The sequence below is a fragment of the Caenorhabditis briggsae genome (assembly GCF_000004555.2).
Source record: "Caenorhabditis briggsae complete genome, chrX, whole genome shotgun sequence".
Lineage (NCBI taxonomy): Eukaryota > Metazoa > Nematoda > Chromadorea > Rhabditida > Rhabditidae > Caenorhabditis > Caenorhabditis briggsae.
Genome location: NC_013491.2, coordinates 2,140,014 through 2,163,753, shown reverse-complemented (window position 1 = coordinate 2,163,753; position 23,740 = coordinate 2,140,014). Strand labels below are relative to the sequence as shown.

The following is a 23,740-nucleotide window of genomic DNA, read 5'->3' as shown; positions in this document are numbered from 1 at the left end:
ATTGCCAAAAACACATCTGATAGGAAAAGATGAGATGAATAGAATGCCGCTAGCGGTAGGTCGGTCAAAAATGCTTTGTGTGTTACAAATCACTGATTGGCAGGTATTTCTCTTCTCACCGCCACTTCAACCGAAGTTCATTCCGCGCACACATGCTTCAGTCGCTTTTCTTCTGTATCTTTTTTCACCTCTAACTTATTTTTAGCCAGCCTAGGTTTCTTTTTCTATCACCACAGCCAATTTCTTATTTTTTTAAAATCAAAGTTACGACTACTACCAATGTTATCAAACAAAAAGAAGAAACGAATTAAACTTAACTATATTGGGAGAAGAGGGGAGGTCACAACACAAAGAGACACATAAAGGAAAATAAAAAGAACAAGGAGGGGTTTGTAAAACAATTTCAAGTAGAAAACAAACAACAAGCTACCTAACAATTTTTTTTTGGATTCAATTTTAGGAAAAGAATCACAGAGAAGAAATCACAGGCTTCTCTTCAAATTAGGTCATTCAATTTCAGAGTGTAAAGAAATTGGGAAACTGTAACAAGGCTAAAAAGGCTGAAAAACTAAAAAGAACAAAACTTTTTTTACGAAATTCGATTAAAATTTTTTTACGAAACTCGCTTCACATTTGTTCGACAAAAATGAGTCGTTGTTTACTTTCTCGGCAGGAGAATGGGTTAATCCGTTCTTTGCAAGACGAAGAAACCCTATCAGTACACATATCAGTGTACTTGAGGCTGCTGAGTACCTACCAAGCTCTGCGAACTGTTTTAAATAAACATACATTTAGGTGAACAGAAGTATTCAGGTGTGAACTAAAGGGCTAACCACTTAAAACAGGTTTGTAGTTACCCTAAAACCTGTATTAGAATGGCCCCTTTAATAGGAGAGCCCTCAGAGAAGGGTTTGGAAAATTAGAAAGGTCCCTTGTAATAGAAGGACTCTCGTAATAGAACGGTCCCCTGTAATAGAGGTACCTCTCCAAAATATTGCTTGATATTGAAAATTTTGCGTACGTCTTCAGTGAAAAATATTCCGAGAATTTTCCATTTTTATAGAAATTCGTTGAAACACTATTTAAAACATTTTGCTCGATTTTGGTAAAATTTTCAGATTTCAATGCATTTTGAACGGAAATTCGCCGAATTTTTTTAGTGAAAATTTTGGGAAAAATGGCCGGAAAAATAGAAGGGCCCTTATAATAAACCCCCCCCCCCCTGGAGGAACCTTTAAAAAATAGAAGGGCCAGCCCTTCTAATACAGGCTTTACGGTAATAAAAGTAACTTCTTTGTTCAAATACATATAATACAAAACTAAAGAAATCTGATCAAAAATGTTTATCATTTCTCTACTATTTTCGTACCTGTATATTTCACATGAATGATTCATGACTTACCTATCATAACAAACGAATGTCGAGTCACAAGATGTTCAGTTTCATCATCAGCCACTCATGTCGTCCACTCAACATGGATATCCGTATCAGAAACACAATTTTTGCAGGAAAAAGCAAAAAAAAAAAGAGCAAAGCACAAAAAATACCGTCTCAAGAGCAAGAACGGAGAGCCATAAAAATGCACTCTTGCCTATTGTTGTTTTCGTTTGATCTTTTGCCGCCTATGACTTTTTACAAGTTTTGGTGAATAGGAGGAAAAAAGAGATTTCTTGAAAAATCTGAACAGCTGTCGAAAAAACTGTTTATGATCAAGTTTTGAAAGTTCACAGATGATAAAAAACAGTGACATGGGGTTCATGAATAATGTTTCTTGGAAAACTGGGCACTTGACTCTGAGTAAACCTGTAAATCGTAAAAATTGTCAGATAAACCCTCGACAGATGTTTTAACCATCTGCCCAGATGTTTTCTGAGAGATTTTCTAAACTTCAAAGAGAAAAAAACTACCGCAAAACCTCGAGAGAAATGACAAACGAAGGTCAAATCGAAACAAAAAAAAGACAACTGTCTCAGCTTGTTGCGATTACCAGGTGTGAATGGTCAGAATTGTGTCGTGTCATCTTTTAACACAATCTACACAGTCTCATCTTGGAAGCAGTCGAAGATTTTGTGTTGAGTAGGTCGTTAGGGGTTACGACGTGCGTCACCTGAATTGCGCATGCATGGCAAATGGCAAATGGCATGGTGTGGAAAGGAAATCCACGTCATAAAAAGTGGAAGAAAAATGGAAGCTAATGTAGGGATAAGAAAAGGAAGCGATTGTGGGAGAGGACAATTAGAAATTCAATTTTTTGAAAAAATTGATAAAGTAATTTTTTATTTTGAATGGAGTATAAAAATCCAAATAATGCTAAAATTGAAAATTTTGAAATTTTGAAAATAAGCAAGAAAACTTGAAACACTTGATAGATGCGACAAGTTGAATTTTTGAAAATTGAATTTTTGAAAATTCCGTAACAAATCATTTGTAGGATTTTGGGAATTTCCTAGTTACCGTGAAAACTCTGAAGGCCACCCAACACGTTAACTTTAAGCTTATTTATCTCATTTTTTCTGAAAGGTATTGAAAAGTGGTTGACTGATAAAAGTGTTACTGATATTATGATAAAATTTCAACAATTAACTACTGATATCTTTTACATGAACCGAGATAATTGAGCTGAAATTTACGGTCTGGGTGGCTTTCTATTAGAGTGTATACGATGCTTCCGGAAATTAAAAAAAATCCTATAATATGTTACTTTAAAAATTGTTTTGTGATAAACCTGAAAGCAGAAAATTAAAAAAAAATGGCTCAATTGATCTGTAAATTTGTGAGTCTTATCATTTTGACGAGCACTTTATTTTTTTGTAATCGTGCCAATATTTAGTTTTTTGGAATTTCCGAATATGAAATTTCATTCATGCAAATAGCCCTGTTTCCAATACTTGTGCACCCCAAAATGATTTTTCAATTTTTTTCTCTGTCACATTTCAGAGTAATAGATATAGTTTGTGATTAAAATATAACACCTGCTGATTTATGGTCAAATTATTATTTCCCTTAGTCGTTTCATTCTTTATTTTACATTCATTTTCATTTGTATGTTAATCAGATTTTTTGTTCCCCAGCTCCAAACGGAAATTAAATATCTTCTGAGAAGCTATTCGATCTATCCGATGACGCGTTTGTTCGGTGTAACTATCGTTACCAGCCACTTGTGACTATACTGAAAAAGGCACATGACTTTCTAGAACTTTTTTTTTTATTTTCTAGAGCCTTCGCTTTTTTTTCTTGATGATTTTTTCCCGTAAAGATAAAAAAGATCTCATTCCCAAAAAAAAATGTTGACGAATTGCTGTAAAACTTCCAAAAGTCCCGTGGTTGAGAAAAAGATAAAAGTCGTAAATTTTTATGGTAAATTTTTTTCTAGATTTCTATTTATTTTCGGTTTGGTTTCTTGGTCCTACTGCTCGAATTTCCCGGACTTTTTTTTCGAAAATTTGAATTGTAGGTTTTGAAACCCGGTTATTTTGGGATCAATCATTCTGAAGCTCGAACGTCAGCTTTTTTGAAAAAAAAAACCTCTAGAAAGAGAAGAAAAGCAAAGAACATGGGCGATGACGCGGTTGTTGGTCTTTTTTGCAACCTTCCTTTTTTCCACCTCCACTGGGATCTGAATAAGATTGATGAACCCGGAACCCGCTTGTTTCAAAATCACGTTTCTCCGCTGTTCTGTTAGTTTGAACGCGCACGAGGGTCCCAGTAGTTTTTTTGCTCCTCCGTTCGATGCTCTATGGGAATTAAAAGAGCATCATGATATAAATTGGCTTCCAGAAAAAAAAGTAAATGCACTTGTGAAGCAATCTAATGAAAGAAACAATTTTGTGAACTCACATGATGAAACATTCAACCGAGAAAAGGAAAAAAAGAAAAATTGAGAGTAATAGAAAAAATGTTCGAATAGAGCAAGAGTTGTTTTTTTTTCTAAATGCAGAGTTTTTAATCAAAAATTGCGTTTTCAAAACTTAATTAATAGTTGAAAATTCAAATTTTTGTTCTTAACTTCGACAATAACTAACGAAGATAGTCAAAATTGAAAAAAAAGACGGGAGATTTGAAATATAGTAAAATTATCTTATTCATAAGTTTAAATTACATCATATGTGAAGAGAAACAGGATTTCCTGATCTGGAAAGTTCCATAACACAGATTTCTTCTCAGAAAAATCTCTCGAAAATATGGTAAAGCAATCTATTTTTGAAGATTAAGAAGTTCATTTTTCAAATTTTCAAATTTTTAATAATTTTATACTTCAAAATCTTTGACATCGTCAGAAGGAAACCTTCCAATTCTCGAAGGATGTGTTGGTAAGCCGGAAGTCGGCTCAAAATTCTGAAATGCAAAATTTTCAAATTCCATATTATTCCAGAGAAACCTTAGAATCAACATTAGGAACTCCTCGGCTCTGATATATAAATTCGAATCTGTGAAACACATCGATTTCATTTTCAACCTATATTTTTGAAAAATCTGGGAATTGAAAATCTTTAAATCTCAGAACCTCAGAATTTGAAGTTGGAACCCCTGAAACTCGGAGATTTAAGGATTGAGATTCTGAAATTCCGAAATTCTGAGATTCTGAGATTCTGGAATTCTGAGATTCTGAGATTCTGAGATTTTGAGATTTTGAGATTCTGAGATTCTGAGATTCTGAAATTCTGAAATTTTGAGATGAGAATTTTTCACAAAATTTATGAAAAGAAATTTAAAAGTTTAGATGTTGATGCCACAGTTTTTTTGAATTCCCATAGGTGTTCTAATCCGTATCGTCATATTTATTTTCTCCAACTTTTCCTGTTTTTTTTTTCAATTTTTTCTTCTTTTTCTTATTTTTTTCTACTTTCTTCATTTTTCATCTCCTTGCTATTTTACTCAGCTTTTCTTTTTTATCAAGTATCATTTCAATAAGTACAGTATTCTACTTTATCATATCTTCTGTTTTTGCTCTTCTAGTCTAAACATTCGTCATCTAGACACCCACAGATTTAATGGGTTCTACAAGTCTGTTCGTAATTGGAATCAATCTGGAAAGTCACCCGACACACCTTGATTGCCCCCCTCCCCTTTAAACACGCCAATTTTCCTGAGCTCTCTGCTCATACTATTTTTTTTGTGGACCTCATAAAAAACGACCAAACGACCGTGTCTCCGGACCAATTTTGGTCATGCTTCACCCAAAAATGGGCGGAGTCTCCGAGTCTCGGAGGGGCGGAGCCTTCTAAGCTGGCCCTTTAAAAGGGACCCCTCTGCGACTCAGTAAATCATTCGATTCTTCCAAGAGATTCAGAGCATCTAACGTTCAAGCGTTCCTCTCCCTTGAGCAACACTCCCCTGAACTCGAAGATGGCCCAAGGAAGGAAGATGGTCTTCGGACTTCTCATCGTCGTCGCACTTGCGACCGAGCTCGGTGAGTTCGAATTATTTTAGTCTTGACAGGCAAAAAGGAAACTTTGCGCTGAGAAAGCATAAGAGATAGCTTTGCCCTTGATTGGCACAAGCGGTCACTTTGCTCTTAGCAAGCACAAGAGGTCCATTTGCCCATGAAAGAGACAGAAGTGAGAGCTTTGCCCTTGGAACGCACAAGAAGGTTGCTTTGCCCTTAAAAGACACGAGCGATCACTTTGCACTAAGGAAGCACAAGCACTCCTCTAGTCTTTAGGGAAACTTTTAGGTTCAAGGTGGAAGGGAGAGCTTTGCACTAAGGTAGCACAAGAGATAGCTTTGCCCTTCGTTGGCACAAGTGCTTACTTTGCCCTTAGAACGCACAAGCATTCCTTTTGTCTAGAACGCACAAGAAGGTTGTTAAGCCATACAGTTGACACAAACGATCACTTTGTAACATCCAGTAGATATCACTGATTCTTACGCTTATTGTCCGTACTCATACTTTTCATTTCCAGCTAACGCCAGCCCAAGCGTCATGCCGAGCATGTGCTCGGCCTCCGAGGAGGCCAGCATGCCGTGCGTCTGTTGCAAGAAGGCCTGCTGGTTTGGGATCGCAGAGGTGAGCAATGGAAAACAATATAGATAATGAGATGGGTCTAGGAAGTAGCCTTTTTTAGGAATATAGTGGAGGGATGGATAGGAAAATGATGAAATATGAGTTGCAAAAAATTCTAGTCTATTTTTTAATTATAGCGACTAAATTAAATTTTCTTTCAGATGACCACCGCCTACTTCGGGCACATGCCTGGAGAGCGTTCCGATGCCGAAGCCAAGTTCACGCTCGCCATGATGCATTCATGCTTCAAGTTGGAGTGTGCGGATTCCTGCCCAGCCAGCCTCTAATTCCGAGCAGGCCTTTCTTGACCGATTGATGATGGACCCCTGGATACCCCCTTCGATTCTTTTGATTTTTTTTCTCCCGGCTTTGACTTCCCATTCCCCCCTTTTCTATTTTTCTCTCCTCCCCCATTATTGTTTTCATTTTTAATTTGAAAGTTTTGTGATCTTTCCGAATGATCTCACCAATTGTATTTTGCCAGAAAATGAGCCAGGAATGGAAACAATCAGTTAATAAAAAATTCGCATTCAAACTTTGTTTCAAGAATACAGAATTGACGAAAACTTGAGTCATTACAGGAAATTAGAAAATCCTTTTAGAAAAAAAAAAGAACAGACATGAAGTTCCGACTTGGTCATATTCAGAAATGTCTGGAAATCATATACTCCCTCTGAAATTGTAGCGGGAACAGCCTAGCCTCTATCCCAAAACAGTAAAAATTGATCTTCGATTTCTCTACTTGTCTTCAACATAGATTGTCCCACACTTCAAAATTTCTCATGTACTATTCTGAATCAAACTACCGTAACCCAACATTCCCATTTCTTTGACCTATATTCTTCATGTGCCTCCATAAACCTCATATAAGCGGTTTCATATAACAACAGATAATCATTCAAAATTACTAAAAATTACCTATGATTATTGCTACGCTTTTCTTAACTTTATCTGGAAAAAAAATGAGCTCGGAAACTACATAATATTTTGGAATCTAGAAAATGGAGAAAATTGGTGCTTGATATTTTTATTCCAGCCTCCAGATGACGTTCATGTCTTTATTCTTCTTTTTTTTCTGGAGAGGGCAGAGTGGTTTCAAATGGACGGGAAGAAAAATGAAATGAGCCTCTGGATACAAAACGTGGGGATAGATGTTCTCAATGACCAAGTGTCGGGTGAAATTAAAAATTTTATGGTTGAGATGAAAACACCGTTTTATTAGATGGGATAGCTAAAAATAGGTCAAACGGGGGACCGAATTAGATGCTACAAGTTTGAAAAAATAGGAAAAGTAATTGTGCCCGAGAAAAAATTGATTATCATCAGTTGTCAAAAACTTAAGAAGTGAGCATTAGGTTCAATTAAAATGCACAATGTTCAAAAATTGTTGTTCGAGTCGTCCTCTTTTTTGCCGCTTAAATCCTTATGAACTTCATCGTCGTCGTCACCATGCTCCGGTTCTTCTTTAATCGTTGCCAAACGTGGAGTTCCACGACGGTACTGGAAAACGAAAAGGATCTTATTTACAATGTTGAGCATTAGGTTTATTGAAATATAGGAAGATAAAAACAAAGTTCCCAATTTAAAAAATTGGAAAAAATGCTCATTAATATTATTGAAATCATTTTTGATGGAGAACTTTTTGACTTTTTTCCTTATCACCAAATCAAAAAAATGACAGTTGGGAACTCTCATATTGAGGGTTTTACGGTACTAAATTTACTTGGCCAACTGTTATATCTTGATTTTTCCAGTAAAAAATACCGTATTTCTTTCAATTGAAGCCCAGCTGAGCGTTAAATTTGAGTAGAATTATCTCAATTTCTGTGAACAATAACAAAAAAATCTCAACCGATAAATTATTTATCATAATGTCACTAGTATTTTATCAATTAACAAATTGTTGATATCTTTAATAGAAATAGAGATAATTGAGCTCAAAGTTGGCGGTTTGGGTAGGCTTCTATTAGAAGAATTAAGGTGGTTACCTTTGAAGTACTAAAAAAGTATTACAGCACTTTTCGATTTGTCTGAAAATTTTACCGTATACTGAACAAGTTTAGATATTAATTTTTGTAGCTGACAACTTTTTTGTCAATTTTCGTTCTGATGAGATATACCTTTTTAGCAAAAATTGCCGAAAATGTAAAAATTAACACAGAAATGAGAATTTTTTCGGCTCATCTTGCTTTATGGGATTTTAACAAAAAAGTTGTCAATTACAAAAAAAGTTCTAATTGTGTTTAGCATACTTTAAAATTTTCAAAAAATTTGAAAAACTTCAAATTAATTTTATAGTTGTATAGTTTATTATTTTATTTTAAAGCTAAGTATTTCATGTTGAAAAAATGAAAAAATGATATTCTTTTATCTGGGGGTATAGAATTTTTTTAACATTTTGAGATCTCTGAAAATTCCTCTTGAAATTTTGGAAACCCGAATTTTTGAAAATTGGAATTTTTAAGTTTTAAATACGTATATTACCGCTCCGAACATTTGATAAATTTAGTAACTAATCACTTGAGTTTCTTCTTTTTGCTTACGCTTAATCATTCAACTACTCGACTTTTTTATTTTGCAGTAATTTTTCGATTATTCACTCACCAAACATTTTGGACGGTCACGCGTTGATCCTTTCTTCACCATTGTGTAATACACGCCGTTGATGTAATATCCGTACTTTTTGAATACCGGATAGTTGAATGTGTTGACTGAAAATAGCTCCAAATAGATGAATAGATAGCAGATAGGCTTGGATGTTTCGTTTTCTCATATGTTTGCGGGAGAGAAAAGAAAAGAATCCTGCTCTGAAAAGTATTCCACCCGAAAATCAATTAAATCTATCCATTTCCTAGTTTTTTTCGTTAGCTTTATTTTTCTTAAAATGTTTCATTGTCTTAATTGAGATTTTCTTATAGTGGAGGGAAATGTAAACAATACTTTTATTTCGTAGAATTATTTGCCTCGAAAAAGATTTCAGAAACAGAGAAAAAAAAAAGAAAAACTTGAAATATGTGTGCTAGAGAAAAAAATCTTGAGAGATGTCCTTCACGAACACTAAATTTACGACATAATTTCATGTTCCGCTTTTCCTCTGCTTTTTTCTATATCCCGCCAAATCTAACTGAGCAGAAGGAAAGAAAAACTGGAAAAGAGCAAAAAAAGAATCTCACAGTTTTGAGAAGTGGCCATCACCGCTGGGTCAATGTCATTAGGTAGATTAACAAAGATGCTGCTTGAGAAGGTTGGCTCTCCGAACGAAATGTAACTGGCACTGGTGAACTCTGCAGAACTCAGTTCTCCAAATTCGGACTCTTCGAAATCATCATCTTGTGGATTGGTTTCTGGGCATTCTAGAATTGATGGAAGGCGAGATGGTGATGATGGATGAGGCGGAGAGGAAGAAGAAGATGATGCACCCTCGTTAACAGTCATTCTGAAAGTAAAAAAAATTAAAAATTGAATTAAAGTTTTTGAAAAAATTTCAAAAAGAGAATCAAACAAATTATACTGGACTCAGTTGAAACTACCGTACTATAAAATCTTAATAGATCGGCTTATTTGATAAAAGAATCCCTCTGATAGAAGGGCCCTTCGAAAATAGGGCTGGAAAAAAAGAAGTACAGGTTTTACCATTTAGTGTCATTAGTATACCGTAAACACTCTAATAGAACGCCACCCGGACCGTTCACTTTGAGCCTATTTATCTCACTTCTTTTGCATGATATCAAATAGTTGTCAACTTAAAAAATGTTTATCATAGTATCAGCAAAATTTAATTTGTTAATCACGTTTTGATATCTTTCACAGAAAATGAGATAAATGGTCTGAAACTCGACTAATCGGGTGGCGTTCTATTATAGAGTTTACGGTAAGTCAAAGAAATTAAAACTAATAATTAATAATATCAAAGTCTCTAAAAATTCGTAATTCCCAAAATTCGAATTTCAAAAATTTGAGTAAGTTTGAAAATTCATTCAAAAAATTTGAAATATTTTTTTTTCAAATTGAATGATAATGTTTTAAATTCCTTTTCGAAAAATAATTCCGCCATAAATTGTTTTTAAAATTTTTAGACACATGCGGTCACATTCAAAAGTTGAAACAATGGAACATTCAAGAAAGGGTAAAGCAAACATGATACATACAAGGCGCGAATGTACAGTTTTTTGCTTGTTTGAATTTTGTGTGTGGGTAAGAAAGCACCAATGAAACAAACAAAAAAGGGATTAGGACTAGAAATCATCATTTAAATATATAAAGCCAGTAGAGTTTTCCGAATACCAAGAAAGAAACTTCTGGATTATCTATTTTTATCAGGAATTTTTAACAGGAGCAGGACCTAACAGAATTTCGAAAAAATTTACTGATCACAAGATAAGAAGACGTGCCCTTTTTCTTCGTTACACATCTGCTCTTATTAGTCAAAAAGGTGGACTTTGACTTCTCACAACTAGAGAAGGAAAAATATGTTACCGCTTCAACATTGCTTCCGTTAGAAAACATTTTGTGACAGCAGGAAATCGAGTAGAGAGAAGGAGAGAAGAAGCTGCAGATTGGTTTTCAAGGACATATTTTGTCCGATTTGGAATACCAAAAGAACAAAAGGAGTATTTTTCTGTTTCAAACTCTACAACACACGGATAACGGTTTATTTAGTTTTTGGAGCTGGTCAGATAGTTTGAACAGTTTTCTGTTTGAAAAATTGGTGAGATCAAATAGGAAAAATAGATGAAAAGAGTGGTGCTTTTTGGAAACAGAGAACATCGGTCATTGACACACAGAAACAGATGAAAATTAGCATTTAGAAGAGAAGAAGAGCATTTCGTTTTTTTTTCAAATGAAATGAGAACATGGAAAATATATGATTCAACAATAAGAGATGGGAGAATAAGACCAAAAATTATAAATATGAATTTCTGAATTTCTGAATTTCTGATGTTCTAAATTTCTGAATTTCTGAATTTCTAAATTTCGAAATGTCTAAATTTCTAAATTTCTGAATTTCTGAATTTCTGAATTACTAAATTTCTGAATTTCTGAATTTCTGAACTTCTGAATTTCTGAATTCCTGAACTTCTGAATTTCCGAATTTCTGAATTTCTGATGTTCTAAATTTCTAAATGTTTAAATTTCTAAATTTCTGAATTTCTGAATTTCTGAATTTCTGAATTACTAAATTTCTGAATTTCTGAATTTTGAATTTCTGAATATCTGGTTTTCTGAATTTCTGAATTTCTGAATTTCTGAATTTCTGAATTTCTGAACTTCTGAATTTCTAAATTTCGAAATGTCTAAATTTCTAAATTTCTGAATTTCTGAATTTCTGAATTTCTGAATTTCTGAATTTCTAAATTTCTAAATTTCTAAATTTCTAAATTTCTAAATTACTGAATTTCTAAATTTCTAAATTTTTAAATTTCTGAATTTCTGAATTTCTGAATTTCCAAATTTTTGAATTTCTGAATTTCTAAATTTTTAAATTTCTAAATTTCTGAACGTTTTTTTTTCAAATGAAATGAGAACATGGAAAATATATGATTCAACAATAAGAGATGGGAGAATAAGACCAAAAATTATAAATATGAATTTCTGAATTTCTGAATTTCTGATGTTCTAAATTTCTGAATTTCTGAATTTCTAAATTTCGAAATGTCTAAATTTCTAAATTTCTGAATTTCTGAATTTCTGAATTACTAAATTTCTGAATTTCTGAATTTCTGAACTTCTGAATTTCTGAATTCCTGAACTTCTGAATTTCCGAATTTCTGAATTTCTGATGTTCTAAATTTCTAAATGTTTAAATTTCTAAATTTCTGAATTTCTGAATTTCTGAATTTCTGAATTTCTAAATTTCTAAATTTCTAAATTTCTAAATTTCTAAATTACTGAATTTCTAAATTTCTAAATTTTTAAATTTCTGAATTTCTGAATTTCTGAATTTCCAAATTTTTGAATTTCTGAATTTCTAAATTTTTAAATTTCTAAATTTTTAAATTTCTGGATTTCTGAATTTCTGAATTTCCAAATTTCTAAATTTCTAAATTTCTAAATTTCTAAATTTCTAAATTTCTGAATTTCTGAATTTCTAAATTCTGAATTACTGAATTTCTAAATTTCCAAATTTCTAAATTTCTAAATTTCTAAATTTCTAAATTTCTAAATTTCTAAATTTCTAAATTTCTGAATTTCTGAATTCATATTGAAAAGTAAATTCTTCAAAATCCGTCTTCCTTTTTTGCAAAGAGAGGATATTCTCAATATCTTCGCCGGAGGGGCTAAGAAAGCATTTTGTCATAAGAACATGTCTCTTTTTTTCTCTTTCCTTTTTTGAGTTTTTCTCAAGTAAACCGAGCGCACTTTGAGGGTGAAAACTTAGTCCCAATGGACAACCAAATGGCTTCAAAAAGTAAAGAAAAAGTAAAGAAAATGAAAACAAAAAAAAACTATTTGATAGATGACCAGTACGTGTGTTTCAGCAAACAGAACGCGGTTGTAAACCTTTTTGCCCCTTCCTAAGATTGATAAGATAGGGGGAACAGGGAGAGCTGACCACACACATAAAATGCATCATCACTTGTGTGAGCTCACTAGATGAGGGTAGGTGGGCAATAACTGTATAATCTGTTCTGGCGGGAAAAAGTGAAAAAGGTAATTTGAATTTTTGTAAGCAAATTGCTAGAAGTTCATCCACGGATAACGTATTTTAAATAATTTAAAGCTTTTTTAACAATCTCTGAGCATATTAAACATAAAAATACTAACTTTCGTAATTTTTTTGCTCAAAATTCCTATCCGACGAATAGAAGGGCGCCCCACACTGTCAAGTTTGAGCTCAATTATCTCGGTTCCTGTGAAAGATGTAAAAATCTTGTAAACTTGCAAAACACTTCTGATATTATAAAAAATAATTTATCAGTTGACAACCTCCTGATATATTTCACAGGAACCGAGAAAAATTGACTCCAAATTTAAAGCTAGGGGACCTTTTTTTTATACGTTTTACGGTACCTCTTTAAGCAACGAAAAATGCCGAAAACGTAAAAAACAGAACATGATGTGCCGATTTGAAACCGTCTATCTATTTTTCTTAAATTCATACAGAATATTACAAACTTGAAGCTCTAATTCGGTTTTGTATGGTCTGAAAATTTTTGAAAAGTCGAAAAATTCCGAACTACTTTTTCAGATCTTCAAAATATTTTTTACCGTACGTAGATGACAAAATTTTTAGAAGAAGAAAGGGAAGAGCTAAAACTTGAATAAGTGCTTATTCATGAAAATTTTGAAATTTTGATATTTCTGAAAATGTGGTAAAATTTATGTCTATAGTAACGTCCGAATCAAGAGCTTCTGTGAACGGATTTTTAAAAGTTTGAAAGTTAAAAATGACAACTTTAAAAATCTGAAAATACTCAAAGCATTTTTTTTCTCACTTCCCTGTCTAAAAATTGTGTCCACACTTGAATGATGGATTATACTTGTTTTCTAATCAAGATTACATTCTTTTTGGTGTTTTTGGTATGTTCTTAAAGTTGATCATGTGAATTTAGAATAGTTTCAACCCGGATTTTAGAAACAACTGAGACTTTGATTGATTTATAAGATTTTCTTATCTTGCTAAAGTTTTCCCAAACAAGATCACTTTTTTTTGCGTTTCTGTCAAACGCTTTCAGCGTAGGGTCATAAAACTGATAGGGTGACCTTCTGAAGAGCGTTTTTCTTAGCGGTTTTCGCGTATTCCTACGTTCATAAAAAACGATAGGTGATTAACTCAACTGTCAATTGATAGGGGCAGTAACCCGGTTTCGGTGAGAACAGAACACACCTTCAGCAAAATGGGGGTGGGTTTAAAAGGGGATTGCGTTCCGTACGGCACGTCTTCAGTATTGTTCCCCATTGCAAAAAAGTTATCATTGAGTGTACTTCTCCAACTCAACCATGGTTTCCCCATCAGAACAGATTCTGACTACCGAACAAATGATTGAGATACTGGTGAGTTTTTTTTTCAAGTTTTCAACATTGCAATCCGAAAGTATCCGAAATTCCAGAATCGACTGGAAGACATCGAAATTCGAGCCATCCACATTCTTGGAATCTTCCGCGATCCTCTTGTAAATTTACTCGGGAATTCCATGATCAATTTTAGAATTTTAGAAAATCGATGAAGCCTTCTGCTCTTACAGCAACATGCTCCTGGAAGTTCAAATACAGATTCGCGACTTTCGTGTCCTTCTCAGCAAGAATAATGGACACTGGAATACTGATGTAATTAAATCATAGTTGCAAAATCTCGGGCCGGCCTGGGGTCTGTACAGACGCTGATTTTTTTGAATTCTTTTCAAAAATATATAGAAAAACGACATATTTCTGACTACTTTCTACTTTGTTAATTTTGTTTAAAAATGTAACTTTTTTTCTTTTTTTATTCAAAAAAAATTATTCAAGTTTTCATTGGAAATTTTTCAACAGTGGTAGGCGGGCCGAGCGGCGGGCCGAGAAAATTCCTCTACCAGCCCGGCCTTTTGCAACTATGAATAAAATCATAGCGAATTTCTCCTGAAAAAATATGGTTTTCAGATATACCAAAAGTTTCTCGCCTACTCGTCGAACACATTGAATCATTGTAATCAGGCTGCATCTCGAATGTATCCACCGATGTACCGACAACAACAGCGCCAGTTTTAAAATCCAGAATAAATACGGTTTTTGGAAGATTTGAAATGTACTTAATAGTAATTTAGACATTATTCACATTAATTTTTTTAAATGAAGTGTTTCCCTCATATTTGAAAAAAAAAGAGATCAGCTGCAAATGAAGACCATATACCGTGAAAAAAGTTTGGGCTGATTTTTGGGCTTCTATGCAAGAAATAAAAAATATGTCAACCAATACAATTTTTGTAATATTGTAATAATGAATGTGTCCGTCGACTACTTTTCATATTTTTGACCGGGATCAAGATAAAATGACTGGAAGTTGAGAGCAAGGACGCTCTTCTATTACAAGTTCACGTCGCCTTCAAATTAGATTTCAAATTTTTTTCGTTTTATTTCACATCGTTTTTATTCTATTTTTCTTCAATATATTAATTTACTTAAAGTTTTTGGTGTGTTGATTGCGAAATGCAATGCAAGCGCGCTCCGATGAACAACTTTTTTTCATTCGCAAGATTTATTTGGTATTATTCCAATTTAACCATATAGATTAAACTAGTGGTTTAGTTGAATAAAAGAGAAATTCACAGTGGAAACAAAATATTATCAAAACGGGGGAGTAAAGCATCAAAGAGGTTGAACTAAAACCTCACCGCAACCGATTGGTTTTTCGGGAAAACTTCTTGCAAAAAGAAGCCCACCGAAAAACTGTACAGAGCGACAAAGTTTTTTTTGGGGGATGAAGTTGTACATCGGAAGGTGGATGATTAGATGGTGGTGGTTTGGGAGAAGAAAATCACAAAGAGAGACCCTCTAGACTACTGAAATATGACATTGGTGACGAAACGGGGCGTCTGTATTCAATTAGAACTTAGCATGGGGTGTACTGAACAGTTGGGGGCAGACAATGGGAAGAGAGACCAACGGGTTGGGCGCATTAGGGGAGACAAATATATGGAATTTTAGTTTTTTGACAAATTATAAATGTCTTGATATTATATCAATGATAATAAATAATTTTGATAGAATATATATTGGTATCGGCAGTTTTAGTTTGGCAGAACGACCAAAGACTTGCGAGTCGGGCGATCAAGCGAGCTTAGAGAGTCGTACGAGTCCTCGCTGGCTCCACTGTCAGATCTCTAAAAAAGAAACAAAGTTGTAGAAACAAAAAATCAATAAACTTACTTTCGAATCAACCAGTTTCGTTGAAGTCATTATCTGATTTTTGAGCTCCAAATTCTCACGAGTCAACCGTTCGATTTCACGAGCCTGGTTTTTGATCATCTCATCGCGAGCTCTGTATTGGTCCATCTGATGAGTGTCACGCCAGTAGTCACCTTGCCTGAATTATGCAAAAATAATTTTTAGTAATAAATTCAACGCTTTCCTACCTCTCCCAGTCATCTGGAACATTGACGACGCTTGGACGAAGCAACGCGGAAGTTCTGGAAGCGCGAGGATTGGTTCTCGGAAGGCTCAACCGATTCTGAGAAGCAATTCCAGGGACCGATTGACCACGTGGCGAAGGCTGGCAGTCCGGTGGCACTGCGTAGACTTGCATCTGGAAAAAATTAGCATACTAATTGCATTTTTGAAAGAAACCATGGGACAATTTAGTAAAGCAACACTTACCGGCTGATAGTGGTATTGATGCACCTCTGGATCGTATGGTGGTGGGCTGGCACGCTTCTGATAAACGATCTCCTTTGGCTCAGCTGGAATGCTGAAACCAGCAGATGGACCAGGACCGAATACTGGATTGGCAATGGAAAGTGCAGCCATGCGTTCGACTGGTGATGAGCTGGATGAGTTTGAGTAGCTGGATCTGAAAACAATCCCGAATTAAATTAGAATCAACTTGATATGAATCAAGCTAGCCACTGGGACTATCACATTGACAAGCTTACAAAATTGATATCTCACCTGGATGGATTATTGCTCATGTATCCACTGGACGCCTGCTGGCTGCTTGATGGAGACGCATCGGTGCGTGGAAGACGTTTCCGATTTCTCACGCCACGTCCCAGCTCATCGCGCAATTCAAAATCCGAATCGGTGTCATCTCGAATCTCTGCACTGCTTGTCGTCTTGTCGCTAGTACGGCTTGAAGACGTTCCAGTCTCATCACTGAGTCTCGCTGGACGAAGGCTCGGAGTTTGGAAGGCCGAGGAGAGAACGTAGTCGTCGGAAGTCATGAGGTGAGTGGCCGGCCGGTTCATGGAACGTCCCATCACAGTGGCTTGGCCGGTTGGTGGAGTACTACGGTAGGCAGGCACATTCTCGTGACGAGGACTAAAACGGATTCTATTTAGTTTACGAGCTAACATCGATATATGCACGTGCAGCCAAAAACTTAAGAAAACTTACACAACATTCTGCTGTGGGCTATTCTCATAATCCGATGATGGCTGTTGAACCATTGGAGAGTGGAAGATAGCGTGATCCGGCCGTCTTTTGGCCTCAGCCAACTCAGTGAGCACCTGTTTGACTTCTCCAAGTGGCTTGTTGAGATTCTTCTCCTGAAGCAGTGGACTCCAGACTTCCTCAAGATACGAGCCGATAAGACTAAGCTCTTTTCCAGCGTCCACAATAGCATCTGCACTCTTATCTGGTCCCACTGACTTGGATCTGAAACATTTATTTTTTGTTTATTCTATTCGTTCTGCTTGTTTAGACATTCTATTGTACGAAAAAGTGTCAGGCTCCGAAAATAGCTTTTGTAATTTAATACGGTCTCCATTTTCTGTTTATTTCCCCCCGTATAAACTCACTCAGTCGAGATTTCCAGCAAGAACTCGTGCATACGATTCCACTCGCGATCAACAAATGTGTTCATAAACTCCATGTGTGGTTCTTTTCCTCCGAACTTGCTGAAGTTGGCAAGATTCTGAAGAGTCTTTGCGATGAGGGTCAGGTTGCGAGCGTTATTGATCGATGGGAACTCGGCAACCAAGTTGAACAGGCTTGGACTTAAAATGGCTGGGCACAAAAAGCGAAGGAAGATCGAGGACGAGATGATTGTCTCGGCGTGCTCCCCACGATTTTGAGCTTCTAATCGGAGTCGCAATGTGGCGAAGACCTTTCCGAGGATCTTAGGAACCATGTGGACACTGAAAATTGTTCTTGGTGAGGCAAAACCAAAACTAGATCAACTCACCTGTTAATGATTTTGGTCCAAGCAACCTCGACATATCTTGTGAGCAATGCTCGATTCTTCTCTAGCACTGAACTCGGCACATTGCCCAATCTCTGTGGGTCGACTTCACACGAATCTTCGCATGCAACAACAGTCATGATGAAGTCACGGAGTGTGAATTCGAGATAATCAGAAGCGACAAGCTTCATAAACGACTCCATCGACTTTGTCGCAACAGTGTTACCACGGAACATCAGATTATCGTTATCCAGCTTGCCGATTTCAGCCATAACGAGGTCGGCCAAGTATTCGACAGCGCAGTTCTGTTTGTACATAACTCGAACGAATGAAGTCGCGAAGTCTTCCTGAAACTGTGATAATGTGTGAGCATTTGTTCATAGAAAAATCTGTTGTTTTACCTTATCTCTGACATTCAACACTGGCTCCAATTGTTGACACAGATCTAAATAATTGTACGTAAGAAGTTCCGAAAGGCGGTCGTAGACACGAAGTGGAAGAACATCGACGGATTGCCATCGAGCTTTGATTCTGATCGATTGAACTTCCTGACTGCTACTTTTCCCACCAAGTGCGGATGCGATACGGCTGGCCGATGAGTCTTGTTGTGTGTTGTTCACAGTGTACCTGAAAAATTGCGAATGGGATTAGGTTCGATCGGTTCGGCGGCCGAAGTTACTTCGGCCTTGACTTTTGGGATGATGAGATTCTGATAATCCTCTTTTCTTTAAATTTTACTGACCTACAATACTCTCCAAACAATGTCGATACTCTCACATAGTTCTTTTTCAATTTGAACGACCATAAAAAGGTTTTGAGCATATTTTTGACTTTCCCATTTTCATTCGAAAACTCTTCTGCTTGCAAGTTTTCGATGGAAGGATACATCGAAGCTAGTGAATAAGGAATTATAGCGGAATTGTGTGATGACGGATCGCATGGATCGTACTCACCACGCATGATCTGAAGGCGTGATAGAATGATTGCGATGAGATGGAAAAGATTCGAGAAATAACAAAAAACATTTTGGCTAGTTTTGGAATTGAGTCATCCGAAAGGGATGAAATGTCCGGGAGATTTCATTAGATAACATCTATGGGATGGCATTTCGTGATTGATAGGAAGGGCAAGGGAACAAGAAAAATTGGTTTTCTTGTTTTTTGAAATCGTTGATAAAAATGTTCAAGTGGATAAAATAGTTGTAACTGTTGGAAAAGGTGTTGGAAAAAGAGAAAACAACTACGTAATCACTAAAGGGAACACTGAGAATGTTTGATCAAGATTTCGGAACGGTCTGGCCTGTCAAAATGGTGTTTGTGTGCGTGAAATGGCCGGATTTTTGGTCGGGTTTATCACACGCACACTCACGTTTCGTATTCCAAACAGAAATTGGTGAGAAGGGGGCAGGATCATGTAACCAAATATGGTCAAAGTTCAGTTAGAGACAAAAGACTACTGTACAAGAACTGTTTCTTTTTGAGAAAAAAAAAGAAAGAAAGAAAGAAAGATGGATTAGAACTACTTTGTTGTCTCCTTGCTGTCACTTAACACGAACAACACTGTGGCTTTTTGGACACGGATGTTCGAAGGGGGAGCGGAGAAGAAATGTGTGAATGAAGCTAAGCGTAAAAGCATCATCTGAGAAAGGCAAATTTTTGGTGTGGAAGACGCCCTACGGTAAGTTATAAGAATCCATGTTTATTCAACACTTCTACTACCCATTTATGCAAAAGTAATGGGATTTTCACTCTCCCCCGCCTTCCTAAGATCCATCCCTCTGCGTTCGGAGTGTCCCGAATAAAAATCCTGATGACGAGAAGATATAGGTTATGAAAACGATTCACGCTTTTGCGGCAAAATCCATGAATTATCGCGAAGCCTACTTTCTGTTAAGCGAAAGAAAGAGAGAGGCGACTTTTGAACCCAACCACATGGAGGTTAATGACAAGTTATACATATACATTTATGTATAATTGTATAAACGATGATATGTAAAGAGATGACGATGTTGTTGGGCGGTGACTAACATACACAGACCAAAACTAAATCGCATTCTTCTCCACTTTTTTTTGTAGGGGCGAGAATTTGTTTTCAGGGGGAGAAATGGTATAAAATGAGTGTTAATAGACCTCCTTCTCCTTGCAATCGACCAGTTAATTGACGCCAGAAAGGCAATTAAAATCGAAGACTTTCCATTCTCCCTCAGTTTTGTTTTACCTCACACACACACACACACACACATCCTTCTCAAGGTGGTGTGTTTTCATATGTGAGTATGAGTATCGACGTTGTAAAAATAAATGAGTATCGGAAGTGATTTGTTTTATAGACGAAAAACTCACCAACGCTCAACTGGACTCTTGCTGGCAAGCTGGTCAATTCCTATGATGACGTATCCGATCAGAGTGTCCTTCTTCTTTTTCGAGTCGGATTCACGGAACAGACTAATGCAGATTTCCTCGATTTTTGGGAGCATCCTGGAAAAAAATCAATTGGTACAATGTTATTCAGAGCCGTGTGATTAAGTTTTTTTAGCAATTTAGACTTTGTTCGGTTAGAATGGCTGGGTTCATTCTCGCAAATATTTAGAGCTAGATGTTGACGTTTCATCCGAATTGGCAAAACTGGTAAAGTTCAAGTTTGACTGCTATAAGCTAGGTCTGATGTAGCATAGAATTGATTTACGACAATTTTTTGAATTCTCGGAGCTTTCCAAGATCACAGGTATAACATACAATAACTGTAACAATTTTCATCTTTCCAGGTTTCAAAATTTTAGTATGATTTCTAGAAAATCAGGACTTTTGATCTTCGCATGTTTTTCAAATTTATTTTAGACTAAATCCAAGTCTTATATTTTTCTCCCTTCCAAACTCACTGAAACTCAAAGTTCTCTCCCCAGAAGACGTTGTCGCCGCGAGCCTTGGCTGATGTCTTTCCGTATAATGTCTTGTCAAGTGTCATCTCGCAATAGTATCTGAAAATAAAGAACATAATTTTTGATAGGTTCCCAAAAAATCTCACTTTCTCTTGGCTGGCAAGCCTTTGCCTTCGAGAATCCATATGAGAAGACTGTTCTCTGTGCGCTTCTGGAGATCCCGTCGGGGATTCATACTGCGACGGAGGCTGAAATTTTCGTAAATTAGTTGGCTAATAGAATCAAGTTTGAACTGGGCTAGGGGGGTTAGAAAAGTTATACATCACAGATAAGACATGGACACGAATGGATATCAATCAAGACACTTTTCCTATTTAGGAACGATCCTTATTCAAGAAGATGGAGAGTTTTGAGGAAATGTAGAGAAGGAAAACAAAACCCGAAATGGACGATAGATGACGATAAGTGGTGGTAGGAGTCAATGAGGCGGGTGCACCCACCAACAACATCACATATTCAGCCCGTTGGTGCTCCGTAATTAGGTAATTTTATTTGCAAGAGTAAAGAGAGTGTGTGAGGGAAGAGTAGGGGATAGAAAGAGAGAAGAAAAAGAGCAAAAGGATTGAAGGACACTGTTGATGGAAACCGTAGAATAGAGCAGGTGCGACTTGCTCTAGATGGTAGCGGTGAATGAATGGAAAAATGAGAGTGGCGGGATAAGAAGAAAGCCGACGTGCTTGTGCACACGCACATATTGGGCAAAGCGGTATTGTAATGAACAATGAAGAAGTGGTGGTTTAGATTCTCGACTAGGAAAAATGACGTTGATGAGAGAGAAGGGAAAGGGGGACTTCAAAAACTCCAATTTGTTTTACTTTTACCTCTCTACTTGAATAACAATAACAACAATGACAGCCATCATTCTAGAATCCATAACGAGTTTCGCGATAAAAATCTAGGAATCAAGTCAACTTGAGACCGACTGAAAACAAAAATGAACAAATTGGCTAGAAAAGTTCTAGAAAGAATTTATAAAAACTTTTTTCGGTAACACCTCAAAGTGAGATTCTAATCGAAAATAGTTAGTGAACGTCATTCTAAAGGTGGATCACTGACCACTTATTCTAGAACTGTTCTAGAACTTCTCTCGGCACAACATAGTGCAATGCATTGAGGAGTTGACAGTGACGGATGACTCTGTATTGGGAAATTCGAGGGTGAACCAAAAGAAGAAGAAGAAGAACGGAAGCGCCAAAGGAAATTGGTGGGTCAAACCAACGAAAAACTATCAAAAAAGGAATGTGTGGGAGGTTTTCTGTGAGGTCACTTTGTTGCAAAAAAGCGAGACAGCGCATTATTGTACTTTTTCAAACTACAGACCAAGACAAAATCTCCTTCTGTATGTTTGTGTGGAGGTGAAATGTGTGTGCACAGGTTGATTGTGCTCCCTCTCTCTCTCCGCTCTATTTTGTTCATCACCCATTTCTCACCAGACCGCAATAGTTTTCCTCTTTTCTTCTTTTTCTTCTTTGCCATGGTAGCTGATTGTTTGATGATCAGATTTTGTTCACACGGATGGCAAAGAACTTAGAATCTAGAGAAGGGACGATCCGATTTCCGGATTTCAATATTTCTTACTCTTAGGATTCACACGGTGCCTAGATCTTGCTGCGATTCAAAACAGGCAGATCTGATTGATGGGTGAGAGAGGAGAACAAAGTTAGTTAAAATTGGCGTGGAGTCCATGAGAAAATAGAGACATTCACTAGGAGGATGGATGTTCATCCGTTAAACACATCTGGCGATTAGTACTAGGAGCACTTCTTTTTTTTTTTGGAAAAAAAAATTGTAAAGAACTGTACATCTGGAGATCAGGCCAGGTGCCCAGTGCCCGCGGAAATGGAGACTTATGGAAACTGACAATGCAATCGACAATGATCGATAGCAAAAGTGACACCACAAAAGAAAAGATGAATAAAGCAAAGAAAAGAGTTTTTGACTGTTTTTTTTTATGGTCGTTTGTTTGAAACACAACAGAGTCTTCGTCTTTATAGAAAAATGGTTTCTCTACATCTCTCTTGCATTTCATACCTTTCCTACCCCGCTCAAAATAAACAATTCCTTATACGGAAAAGGCCGATCTTTCTCACTTTTCGTCACCGCCCCGTTGATTGTTGGGTTTCGGCTTTCTCCGAGACCCACTTCTCTCCTTATACAATACCTCAAGAGGTCTCATAATCATTGTAATTAGAGAATAGGGTAATTTCTTAGGAGGTCTCGAGGAAGATAGGTAAAATCGAATAATAGAACAAGGTCGTACATGGAAGAGAAACGCCTAGAAACTTGAGAGCGGGTCAAAAAGAGGAAAAAGAGAAACAACTAAATTTCAGCTAATTCGATTTTTTGTTGTTCTTGCTCATCTCTCGATTGCCTCCGAGTTTTTTGGTGCGTTAGAGGTAAGTTTCTGCGAGAAATTTGAGAACATTTGCGAGGACGAACTGGCTTCATTTTGCCGTGTTTTACCCCCCGCACTTTCCTATACAATGTCATTCATCACAAACATTTGCATTTGACATGGTATAGATTTCAAGAGAAAAAAAAATTAAAGGGACAAGGATGGGGGCAGAAAAACAAGTTGGCATTGTTACCTGCTAGATTTATTGAAATTTTAGTACCGCATAACCTGTATTAAAAGGGCACCCTCTAATTGAAAGGCTCCTCTAATAGAAGAGCACTCCGGAGGTACCTTGGAACAAAAGAAGGGCCGGGCCTTCTAATACAGATTTTACGGTATTTTTCAGGTCAATTTTTCAGGATTTAGCCCTAAACTTTTTGTGAGATCAAAATCACTGATTTTGGTCCAAAACCTATAAGAGAACGTAGATTTTCTAGAAAAATAGCTCTAAACAAATAATTTCGTAGGAAAGGTGATTGTCAGGTGAGAGGTGGGGAGTGGGAGAAGAAGAATAACAATGAAACATAAACAGATTTCGAGAATAAACTATTTTTAGTTGTTGTTATTTAAAAATTTGTTGGCAAACT

At 36.3% G+C, this 23,740-nt stretch overlaps 4 protein-coding genes across 4 annotated transcripts; 2 read left to right on the top strand and 2 right to left on the bottom strand.

Moving 5' to 3' along the window:
* Positions 1 to 5,347: 5,347 nt before the first annotated feature.
* Positions 5,348 to 6,292, top strand: CBG16115 (the record flags this gene model as incomplete). The annotated part of the gene is made up of 3 exons (XM_002643415.1): positions 5,348 to 5,411; positions 5,905 to 6,008; positions 6,167 to 6,292. 3 exons carry the CDS (start codon positions 5,348 to 5,350, stop codon positions 6,290 to 6,292), a joined length of 294 nt encoding a protein of 97 aa, XP_002643461.1.
* A 1,090-nt stretch (positions 6,293 to 7,382) lies between these two features.
* On the bottom strand, positions 7,383 to 9,440 carry CBG16116 (the record flags this gene model as incomplete). Its single annotated transcript, XM_002643416.1, has 3 exons — positions 7,383 to 7,505; positions 8,610 to 8,716; positions 9,179 to 9,440. The coding sequence occupies 3 exons, from the start codon at positions 9,438 to 9,440 to the stop codon at positions 7,383 to 7,385; spliced, it is 492 nt and encodes a 163-aa protein (XP_002643462.1).
* A 4,506-nt stretch (positions 9,441 to 13,946) lies between these two features.
* Positions 13,947 to 14,693, top strand: CBG16117 (the record flags this gene model as incomplete). The annotated part of the gene is made up of 4 exons (XM_002643417.1): positions 13,947 to 14,000; positions 14,057 to 14,119; positions 14,163 to 14,273; positions 14,586 to 14,693. 4 exons carry the CDS (start codon positions 13,947 to 13,949, stop codon positions 14,691 to 14,693), a joined length of 336 nt encoding a protein of 111 aa, XP_002643463.1.
* A 1,019-nt stretch (positions 14,694 to 15,712) lies between these two features.
* Cbr-gap-2 lies at positions 15,713 to 20,933 on the bottom strand (the record flags this gene model as incomplete). The annotated part of the gene is made up of 12 exons (XM_002643418.1): positions 15,713 to 15,805; positions 15,852 to 16,008; positions 16,058 to 16,227; positions 16,299 to 16,491; positions 16,590 to 16,958; positions 17,034 to 17,294; positions 17,438 to 17,776; positions 17,824 to 18,167; positions 18,222 to 18,447; positions 20,163 to 20,297; positions 20,699 to 20,797; positions 20,845 to 20,933. The coding sequence occupies 12 exons, from the start codon at positions 20,931 to 20,933 to the stop codon at positions 15,713 to 15,715; spliced, it is 2,475 nt and encodes an 824-aa protein (XP_002643464.1).
* Positions 20,934 to 23,740: the final 2,807 nt, after the last annotated feature.